At 43.2% G+C, this 11543-nt stretch overlaps 1 protein-coding gene across 1 annotated transcript in view; it reads left to right on the plus strand.

The window, feature by feature from the left end:
* Positions 1 to 7999, plus strand: part of bmal1a (basic helix-loop-helix ARNT like 1a) — a 30766-nt gene extending 22767 nt beyond the window's left edge. Inside the window, exons 14-20 of the mRNA XM_071506693.1 lie at positions 159 to 265; positions 355 to 505; positions 619 to 698; positions 845 to 953; positions 1526 to 1619; positions 3872 to 3965; positions 4052 to 7999. Of these exons, the coding sequence (XP_071362794.1) occupies positions 159 to 265; positions 355 to 505; positions 619 to 698; positions 845 to 953; positions 1526 to 1619; positions 3872 to 3965; positions 4052 to 4209 (793 nt within the window). The 3' untranslated portion in view covers positions 4210 to 7999. The remainder of the gene's footprint in view (positions 1 to 158; positions 266 to 354; positions 506 to 618; positions 699 to 844; positions 954 to 1525; positions 1620 to 3871; positions 3966 to 4051) is intronic.
* The last annotated feature ends 3544 nt before the right edge of the window (positions 8000 to 11543 follow it).

Consider the following 11543-nt stretch of genomic DNA (forward strand, 5'->3'; position numbering starts at 1 on the left):
TGATTAGCTTTGGAAAACACTAAACAACAATTGTTTTTGCTGTGGATCAATACTTTGACAACTCCTTTGCTTTCTTTCGTGTTGTCATGGTTGTGAGGAGCCACAGACCAACAGCTGTGAGTAAACACAGCCTCTCTGTGTCTGCTTTGTTTCTCTAGAGCCACAGCCATCCTCGCCTACCTGCCCCAGGAGCTGCTGGGAACCTCCTTCTATGAGTATTTCCACCAGGACGACATCAGCCACCTGGCAGAGTGCCATAGACAAGGTACCTGTAGAGAGATACCTGGAAGAGAATGAGTGAATCATGTGACCTGTGTGTTTTTGTAGTTACTATGTCAACTGTTCTGCTCATAGTGCTGCAGATGAGGGAGAAAATCAACACCAACTGTTACAAATTCAAGATCAAAGACGGCTCCTTCATTACGCTGAGGAGCCGGTGGTTCAGCTTCATGAACCCCTGGACCAAGGAAGTGGAGTACATCGTCTCCACCAACACTGTTGTGTCGTAAGTCCCAGACCGCACAAACACACGCATCTCAGAAAGTGATTTATTTCAGTTAAGTTTATCAAGTTGGCTGTGAAATCTCAGAACGTCTCCATGTGTGTTTTTCTCTCCAGGTGTCCTATGATGGAAGGATCAGACTACCCTCAATCTGCTGCCTCACCACAGAGTATGGACAGTGTTCTCACCTCAGAGGGTAAATCACCACTTACACCTTCAAAAAAAAAAAAAAAAAAAAAAAACAAGTATCATTTATCAAGAGGGAAAGAACAAAAATCAGCTTGTCGCTTATTCTTCACAATGAATGAAAATCTCCTCTTCCTGACTGCTGCTTGATTGTAGGTGGGGGGAGGCGGGCGCTGCAGACGGTGCCTGGCATCCCAGGTGGCACACGAGCAGGAGCCGGCAAGATTGGACGCATGATTGCAGAGGAAGTGATGGAGATTCAGAGGTGAGAAGAGATGAAAATAAGTGCATTTCAATCTCAAAACCGTTGGAGCTGAAGAAGAGTGTAGATCCTGAAGCGGACAGACCCTGTGGCCTAGTTTTGAATGTAGATCACTGTGATAGAGGTGACACAGAGAGGGTGTCGGGGCAGGATTTAGCAGATATCAGAAGCCAGGTGTACACATGCAGGTTTGACCTTGTACTGAACATTTCATGTTTAATATATTGATTCATTTCTGATCATTTGAAAAACATGAGGCACAAGCTCTGGACAGTGTAAAGTAGGACAGTGTGTTCACACTGCAGTCTCTCAGAATTACACCAGATGTGTCCGCTGATAGATGTGATATCTACTTATTGTCATGGCAACGCTGACAGATTCTAGTCCAAATGTAAAAAATGTGCTGCATGTAGGTCACTTGTCTTTGGCTCTGGATGTTTGTAGCTCTTATGCAGGTTGGGATGAAAACCTGTGACTCAGGCAGGTGTGTGCGTGCAGTCCAGCTTGTGGATGAGGAGATCAGGGATGACAAATCATTACAACTGTCTCTCTCTCTCTCTCTCTCGCTCTCTCAGGATTCGAGGCTCCTCCCCCTCCAGCTGTGGCTCTAGCCCTCTGAACATCACCAGCACCCCTCCACCCGACACCTGTTCCCCAGGGGGCAAGAAGGTAACACACACACACAAAACTTTATTAGTGAGGGGTTCTCATTTTAATGGCAACGTTTCTCGCCTAGTGTTTTCAAGTAGTATTAATGTAGGAATAAAGTAAGTTTCACCGCTGCCTGTTTTGCAGAGGTCACAGCCAGGAAATGTTTGATTTGTTTAGATTATTTAACTGACAATGAATCGTTAGCTTCCGGCTGCTAGTGGCCACCGCTACCACCATCAGCCTGGCGACCATCCAAAGAAGAAACAACAGACTCCCAGTTTGAACCATAAAACCTGACCTCAGTGCTGTGATAAAGGCAGATTAAAACACCCGGTTGTGTTAATAACTCGGCAGGTTTTGTTACTTACTGATCCAGTAGAAATAAAGTCAACTGAATGTCAGTTTTGAACCCTGTCAAGTCCCAGAGTGCTCTGTCAGTGGACAGTAAAAAAAAAAAAAAAAAAAAAAAAAAAAATCTGTCTGTCCAGGGCCTCCTTAATGTTAATGCTCCCCCGTCCGCCATTTCCACCACCTGGGGAACGCTACCGACAGCTACAGAGGAAAACAAACGCACCATCCTCTGTCTGTTTCACAGGATTCACTGCGGCACAGACAGAGGCTGCAGACAGTGTTCAGACCCCTTCACCTTCTGCATATTTTATTGTGTTGCAGATTCAATTTTAAAAGAAGAGAATTTCCATTTTTCAGTCCAGACTCAATAATCTGAACCATCTCAGCAGCACTTCATCAGTCAGGCCAGACAGAAGCTACTTTGAATAAAAGCCACATGACAGCGTGCTCGGACTTTGCCAGACAGCATTTAAAGGGCTGTGAAATCTGAGGAAAAAGATCCTCTGGTCTGGTGAGACAATGATTGAATAGAGCCCCAAACACATGACTGGCTTCAGGACAAGTCTAAGTGTCCTTGATGACACAGCCAAAGCCCAGACTTAAACCTCATAGAACATCTGTGTGGAGACCTGACGATGGTAGTTCAGATACTTCTCATCCAATCTGACTGAGTTTTAGAGGATTTGACAGGAATAAAGGAATAAACTGCCAACACCCAGGTGTGCAAAGCTTTCAGAGCCTTTCCCAAGAAGACTTGAAGCTGTAACTGCTGCCAAAGGGGCCTCGACAAAGAACTGAATTAAGTACACACAATACAATGTTCAAAAGGCCTCTGTAGGTCATCAGGGTTTTTTTCAGTGCCCAGAGCTCAGAACACAAACACTGTAGCTGTGCATTGAAAACAGAAGAGGTCTAAAAAGATGCTTCTGGTTACAGTTGCACGTGTAAACAGTGAAACATGAACCGTTACCTGACCTGTGTAGATGCCTGTAAAAGAAAGGTACACCTGGTTTGAGAGAAACATGTGAACTGGAAAACCAAACAGCTGAAAGTGAAGACTCTCTGCTAACAACGTGTAGCCTATGTGAAAATTACAGCTGTGCAGTTCTAAACAATCAGTGATGATACAAAATGATGATTCCTGCATAAATGGCTGAAATCTCAGTCCACTGCTCATAATCATAATCACTGCTATAATGTGAATTGCTGAATGTCTAATATATAGGACGTAGTGAATGCGGGAGTTAAAGGTTATGTACGTTGCTCTGTGGGTATAACAGTAGTTCAGTGTCAGTCATGTGTCGCTTCTGTCTCAAGATATGACATCAGTGGATAAAACTGGATCTTTGTGTCCGTCTCTGCAAATCGGCTCAACAACAGTTTATTGTTTCTACTTCAGTGTGACTCTTAGTTAGTGCATCACTGATTTAAGGCTTAGTTGCACAACTAAACTATTCTCTGTCACTTATTCACTCTAGGGCTGAACAATATACAAATCTCTGAAAAAAAAAAAATACAAAAATGATGATAATGTGATTTTTGCTGAGGTCTGTACCAAACACGCATGTTCCCTCACATCTGGATAATATGATTTGTAGGCTGAGGCATCTCTGTAGCACCACAGTGCTTCATTCATGTTCTGCTGTGACACATTAATCCAGAAACTGCAGCTCCTGCGATTTGGATATTAAACTGGGACATATTTTGATAATATTTTGATTCCTTTTTCAGCCCTAAATCTAACAAATATTTTCACCAATTCACATATATTGTCTAATTTATTTAATTTTCCTTCGTCACTTATTTTTATTTTAGTTAATTAAAATAAACGTGAATGGAAATATTTAGAGTTCAGGTTGAAACTGATCTGTTTTCACAGTAAACTGATCCTTGTGTGTAAATGTGTGTGACCTGCATAGATTCAGAATGGAGGGACACCCGAGCTGCCGAGCACAGGGATCCTTCCTGGCCCCGATTCTGTCGGCTACCCCTACTCCAACCAGTCCATCATGAGTGAGTCAGACACAAACATACACACTAAACACACTTCGTTATGAGCTTACTCTGAACATCTTCTCAACGACTTGCCCTCCACCCAGGTGACAACTCCCACCTGAGCATAGACATCATGGACGAGCCCGGTTCCAGCAGCCCCAGCAACGACGAGGCGGCCATGGCGGTCATCATGTCCCTGCTGGAGGCGGACGCCGGCTTGGGCGGCCCCGTCGACTTCAGCGACCTGCCCTGGCCTTTGTGAGGCAGCTCTAAGGGAAGAAGCAGAAAGAGAGAGAGAGAGAGAGGCAGAGAGAGGGAGAGAGTGAGACTTCCTCTTAGCACCAGAGCCACTGATGGAGAGAGTTCAGTCAGGTTGAATTCTGGCTGCCATGTTTCCTGCCCTCTGCACACAACTACACTGCAAACAGTCTTCACCTTAGCACATTTTTAACTGACATCTTTCCTCACACACAAGAAGAGACTGTTTCTCCTCACGCTGTTTGGTGCAGCTCAGTCCGGATGGCTGTCACTACTCTTCACATCTCACTCCTACTTTCTGACTCATCATTCCCTGTAGGTGGACCTGTACTTCATCTGGGCAGAAAGAAGGATTATTCTATAAAAACCCTGCTCCAGCTGATGTGTGGAGCTGATCACGTTTGCAGTGTCAGTTGTCTGTAGATGAGGCGTTGCCACGGTTACAGACCAATAACTCTTAGAAAACAGTCCAGCAAACACAATCGTCAGTCTTGGGGCCTGCGGTGCTAACGTGTCTGCTGATGGACTGATCTCTGTCTCACAGTGGTTCTGGGCCCAGTCGTCACCCACCCGGTCAGCAGGCCACCCAGAGCCAACACAGGACTCCTGCCACTCTCACAGACAGTGGGTGGAAGTGTGATGTGGTGTTGGGGTGGAGAGCGCTTGATCTCTGGCTCCTACAACAGCCCTCTCAACATCTCTAACTGTGCGTTCATGTCTCCTCGTAGGACGTTGGTGCCGTACAAACACGGCCGTGGTTCACTCCCCCTGAACATGACTGTATAAGCTCGCTGATCTCAACATGGAAATCAAACCACAGCAGTTATTTTTTTTGCTTTGAAGACACTTAGAAGTTGTTTATTCCCAAACAAGCAGGTGTATTTCAGTCCATTTAAATAACGACAAAATCCTATTGGAAAAAAAACCACCTAGCTGCTGTTTCCTTAACTAACATGAACGTTAACAACTTTTTCTCCAACTTACTCTAAAGCTGATATTGACTAAATTATATTTCCCCAGAAGAGTAGAGCAGATTCCGTGTTTTTCCTGAGTTAGTTCATTTTAAACGAAACTGATTTGCCTAAAAGAACTTGCAGGAGCTCTGTAACAAGATCTAATTTAAAGCGACCCACAAAAAATATAATAATCTCTCACTTGTTGCAGCCAATGATTCGGGCGAGTTGTTAAGGTAGAGAACTTCACAAGTCTAAAGTTCAAGGCCATGAGCTTGAATTTGCATGTTTCTGGGCCAGTGGAACAGAACCTGAATCAGTCTGTATCTGACTCAGCCGACTGACTCCCTGCAAACAGGAAAATAATTTACTGATTCGGCTCTTTTGCCTTTTTCCAATTTTTATTTGGCCAAACAGCTTAAATCCTGATTATTATAAGAGTTTAGAAAGTTAGAGCATTTCATTAAAACGTTTCTGATCCCAGAGAAGAACAAATTCTGTATTTACAACCATTGCTTTTATGATGGTTGTGTATGTGGGCAGAAGTAACAGGAGTCACATGATCCTGTGCAACTGTGACCACTTCTCTAACACTGGGAACACACTGGATCTGTGGCCTGTGCTTCGCGGCTGCCATTGTGTGTTCACACCAGCTGCGTGTCTGCTGCGTCGCTGCTACTGCAGCTCTGTCTGTATAGAGTTTGCAGGATACTTGAATGTTGGATTTCACTTATTTTTGTCAGAAAACGGTCTCTTAAATGTCACTGTCTCCACATGCAGCTGCTAAAATGGTTTAATATTTTTTACTTTATGTCTGTAACATGTTCAGATTCAGCCTAGACGTAGAGACTAGAGTGGACAGTGTCAGTTTTGTGTAACAGTGCTGGTGGGCACGTCACGCATGAAAAATAGGCCAGACGCGGAATCACATGATGCAGCCGTGAGGCCTTTGACCTGCTCGCTCTAACCCGGTAACGTGGGCGCCGAAATGAAAAACAAGATGCTCCGCAGCTGCCACGCACACGTGACACATCCAGTGTGTTCCTGAGCTGAAGTAGCACAGCCCAGAGGTGATGAGCTGCGTCCCACTTCAGTACTACAAACTCATTCTGAGCAGCGGTGGAAAAAGAATTTCACTCCAAACAAACCACTAGAACACATTAGGTTGAGTGTTGATTTCAAAAACAGAAACAACATCCTATAAAGATTAGAAAACAGTCTCTACTGTATATAACTACTGTGTAGTATGGAACTGAGATATTGCCTTGGTGTCAGCCCTCTGATTCACTGGCCATCTCTCACCCAGTGCATGCTGGGATAGACTGCAGCCTTCCAGAAGATAACAGGGTATAGATGATGGAACTCACATCTCACAGTTCAAACTCTGTCTGTCTCAAAAAACAAAACAAAAACATGTTATTCACCAGCAGCATGTGATGAGAGCTGAAAGCAGAACTGTTCTGATCCACTAAGGTGTTAGACACTAACTCACAGACCTGAGACCAGCAGCGTTATCAGAAACCTCAGTAGAGCTGTGAAAACCTCCTCTTGTTCGTTCTCTAGTGTGTGTTCTGCACATCTGTGCCGACAAAATCCCCGGTGGTCTTCACGGTGTTGATCGTGAGCGCTCGGCAGGAGAACGGCAAACAGCAGGAGCGATGCCGTGACGACGGCTGCAACAAATAATCAGAGTTTAATGGAGAAAATGAGGTTAACTTGAATCTGGTGGGAGCAGCAGCAGCTAAGTGCGCAGGTGTGTTTTCATGGCTGTAACACTTGATTTCCCTCTGCACGCATTTTTCAAGTGTCAGAAGAGAAGCAGCTCAGCTGCAGGCCGAGACAATTCAAGTGCTCCTCCATGAGGAAGTGTTTTTTCACTGCCATTTTACTGAGGTCGGCTCCTCACACTCTGCAGCTAAACGCATGCTGGCAGGCTAACTAGCATCGGGCTCGTAACATAAACACCTGGTGGTCTGGGTCACAGGGTCTCCACCTGCTCATCTTCATGCTGCACCATATGAAGCACTTAAGATACAGTTGGACTGTCACTAAACTCCATCAGGGGGCCTGACTCTGGATCACGTCTCTGAGATAGTGTTTCTTTGCCTTTGTGATGAGAATCTTTAAAAAACTGGCTGATGTGTGTGTCGTCACTATCTGGGCTCAAATTTAACCCCAGAAAAAAAAAGGTCGTAAAAGTGCCCCTCAAACTAGTTTGACTGGAGTTGGGAGAAGTTAAAATAAAATACCTCTGAGTTTAATTCTGCTGCATCAATGACATATTTACATGATGTGGATTTAAAAAATCCTGCAGTTAATCTTGAATTTGGTCTGTTTAGCACTTAATAATACACAGATGTACTGTGGCTATATGTAACTGTCAATGCAATACCTTGTTAGCAGATGGGGCTATAGTATATAAAACAGGGGCAGTTATCACGTAGAAACAGATAAATGTTGTAGAGATGGAGTAGGTCTTTGTAACGGGGGTAGAGCTCGTTCATATTCTCAAATCAGGTTCTGTGACAGTGAACAGGGTCAGGAGGGACGGCCATGAGAGTCTGAATGGAATTCTTCATTTCACTGTTCATTTCTTCATCCATGATGATGAATATCCTTGACACCACCTCTTTACCTTGCCAGCTCTCTGCCGTTCACAGGCCTTTTCGTGTTGTCAGAGTTTGTTTAGAGGAGTCTCACTGCCCCCCCCCCGCCTGCCTGTATGGAAAGAAAATGAATGAGGGATAAACGTTTGGGCTACAGTTCCTCCCATGTGCGCTGAATTTTCAGAATGAATTTGAAAGATTATCTCAACTAAGCAAAAAGTAAAAAAAAAAACAACCTGAGAAGTTTTGATATGGATTCAAATATATAGAGAACAAATTTAAAGTAATAATTTTGTGTAGAATTCAATTCAGTTTAATCTGTATGGCGCCAAATCACAACAACATTATCTCAAGGCCCTAACAACCACTATTGGGATCCATAGAAAGATAAATATTTAAATAGCAGGATAAAAATGTAAAGTATGTACATTGCAGGTGCTGATGTGCACTTGGAAAAGGTCCCTGATGTGTTTTTAGAGTTTGTTTTTTTTTTTCAGAAATACAAGAAATAAATAATTAGATTTCCCAAATTATATTGGAAATTAATATCCAGTGTGCCACACACGTACATAATTTTGGCCATTGAAGTGGACAAACGTTTGAATATTTGTATGCATTTTTAAGTTTCAAATCAATGCAGTTGAAGCCCCAGTTTGTGCCTCTTGTAATTATCATTACATTTGTGTCACAGAGCGAAGTCACGTTTGGTTTTTTTATGGCTGGACCGTGACAGTGAGGCTGGCCTGACAAACACAAATGCCCCTGACTGACTCATAAAGTTATGTCATTGGTTTTCTCCTTTCAAAATTTTTTTTGCAAATTGCGGCAGCATTTCTTAATTCATGTAACTGGGCAGGATGTAACTCCACACTCATTTTGTACAACACCAGAAAAATAAAAATGTGTTGTTCTGTTTGAAAATAGAAAAAAAAAAATGGCAGGTGCTGTTAAATCCATTCAGTCTTTTCTCAGCTGCTTCTTATGAGTGATGATTCTCATATAAAGAGACAATTCTCTCCATTTTTGAGCAAGAATCTGGTCGTAGTTGGTCATTTGTTTGGTCTCTGTCAATCAAATCTGCTCAAACCACACCCACAGAGACCTGCTCCAGAGGATTCATTGATAATTGACTGTTAGACTCTCACATGTTTCAGTTTTTTGTTGTTGTTTCTGTCGTCATGACTTTTTAATGTCATACAAATACACTCAGAAAGTACATTTTCAGGGGCTTTAAAATATTGCTGCTAATAACATTTTTACATTTTGACTTGTACAAATTGAGTAGTGACAGCATTTCTGGCCAGTATCAAAACAACATGGGGGAACACGTTGCCACATGGAAGGTGGCTGGAAGAGGGAGGAAAAAAAACAACCTTCTTGGTTTTTACGAATTTATCTTCCAGAAAATGTGACGTTGATAATAATATATGTCCGGCACAAACTGGGGTGATGGAAGTCGAACATATTTTCTTTCCATATGGGCAGAATCTGGCTCGACTTGGACCAGTCCTGGCTGAGCCTTTAAAACTAGACTCTGTGTCGCTGCAGCAGGTCCTGTGCGTACAGTTGGGTCGCACCAGGCCTGCTAACACGAAACACTTGCTGAGCTCAGGCTCTGCCCCCCCCCCCCCCCCCCCCCTCCCTGCCTCCTTCCCTCCCTCCTTCCCCTCTGTCCTCCCCCTGAGGCAGCAGCTGGTGAGGTCCCCTGTGTATCTGTTTTAGTGGTTTTCTGTTTCAATGTTTTTACGCTACACACTACAATAAAGTGTTTCCCTTGTTGATATACCCCTCCCCACCTGACAATAATGTATCAAATCTTTAAATATTATCATGTTAAGAGTATACTTTATGCAAATATATATGAGTATGATGAGTGTATTGTATGTATCAGCAGTGAAATATTTTTAAAATAAAACTATTTGTTTCTGTCATCGTGGGCTCGGCCGTTCATGTACGAATCTGCCCTGCAGTGTGTTTCCTGTGTGTTCACTCATGACTGTGGTTTACACCTGATCTGTTCCTTCAGCCAATCACTGCAGCCTGCTGGTATTTTTATAGGATGTTGCCATCCAGCTGCAGGAAGGTCTGCCACTGAGTGAAGTGCCGAAGGAGAAGTTGGCACCGCTGCGCGTCGACAAGCCTCTTTCTTAACCACAAGGCTGAACGGAGGTCAGTGAACAACACTCTGTGTGACATCCCTGATGCTCAGAGAGGAGCTGGAAGATGAAAAAGTTTAGTAGCAGCTATTTCATATTCAGAGATTTAGAAACCTGAGCTTATTCATGGTTTGAATTTGTGGCCAAAGAAGTCTTTTAAAGGATGAGCATGTATACTTAATCATATGTATATTTAATCTTTATTCTCCTTTCCTGAGGTCGTTTTCAGCCGTCAAATGTTCTTTTATCTGCTGCCAAACTTTTAGAAAAACAGTTGAAAATTAAAACTCCAAAGGTTTCTTATTCAGGTTCTGCATCTTAATGAGGCCTTTTATGAGAACAGCCACTGGTGTTAATAAGTTATGTTACTGCACAGGTATTGTTAGATTTTAGTGGCGGAAAAGGTAAATACTGTACACTCCACATTACCGCGGTTGAAGATGAAAGCCCACGTCCTCTAACTCTCTGGAGAGCCTCAGATCTTGATGACAGAGCAGTGATGTGTGTAACGCTGCACCAGCTGGGATGCAGAGTATCCAGGATGCGATGCAGAGCAAACGCTGAGTCACTCCACTGTCTTTAGACCGACCTCTACAGTGTCCAGGCCTGCGGCATCTATCACGTCTTAATAACTGCTTTACTTGTACAAACTGCTATTCAGTCACTTAAACTAAGCAAAAGTGATAATGTCATATAGCAAAAATACTGAATTACAGGTAAAAGTCTGCATTCAAATGTTGATGAGTGAAGGTGAAGATTATTTTCTCATTTGTTTTCATTCATTCTGGGCAGCACAGTGGTCCAGTGCTTAACACTGCTTCACAGCAAGAAGGCTCTGGGTTCAAATCCGGGGCCTGGGGCCTGGTGTTTTCTTGTCTCTATATGTCAGCCCTGTGATAGACTGGCATCCTGTCCAGGGTGTACCCCACCATCACCCAGTGTCCCCCCCGACCCTATAAGGATAAGAGGTATGGCTGATTGATAGATTTTCATTCATTCTACTTTAAATACCGTTGTATTGTTAAATCTGTAACAATGCATATTTATAAGTTGATAACGTTTTGTCTGTACGATCTTCCACTTTCCAAAGCTGTCAAATTCCCTCCATTCACGATCCTGACATCCCCTTAACTGATCAGTGATGTTTGGAGCCAATCAATCATTGGATGTAATTCTTTAACCATCATTACACATTCTGCCTGCCTGTCTTTCAGACTTACTATTGCGCAACCCGCCTCCTCCCCATCACCAATGTGACCTCCATGACGTCCAGGGACACATCGACCACCTGCTGGCTCTGCTCCACCACCACCAGTGTCTAGACTCCAGGGTTCATATTTTTAAAGGTACCACCTTTATATGGGCCTATGCTTAATGAAGATGCCTCAGCAGAATCAAGCACAGGTACCGACTGTTTAGTCAGATTCATGTTGATTTGATTTTTTTGGACTGTGTTTTATTTTAGCAGAGTTCTTGTGTAAACATCATTTAGCATTTGATAAATTTGGCTTCTTCTGTTGATGAACAGTAAAATCTATAGTTCTCAAAGTAAAGTAATAAAAATGGCAGCTTTTTGGTAAAAGTACTGAAACATCAAAATATTTCTAACAAATCTCAGCCATG

This window comes from Trachinotus anak, unplaced genomic scaffold (genome assembly GCF_046630095.1).
Source record: "Trachinotus anak isolate AG129_WGS33_773 ecotype Australia unplaced genomic scaffold, CSIRO_AGI_Tana_v1 ptg000002l, whole genome shotgun sequence".
Classification (NCBI taxonomy): Eukaryota; Metazoa; Chordata; class Actinopteri; order Carangiformes; family Carangidae; genus Trachinotus; species Trachinotus anak.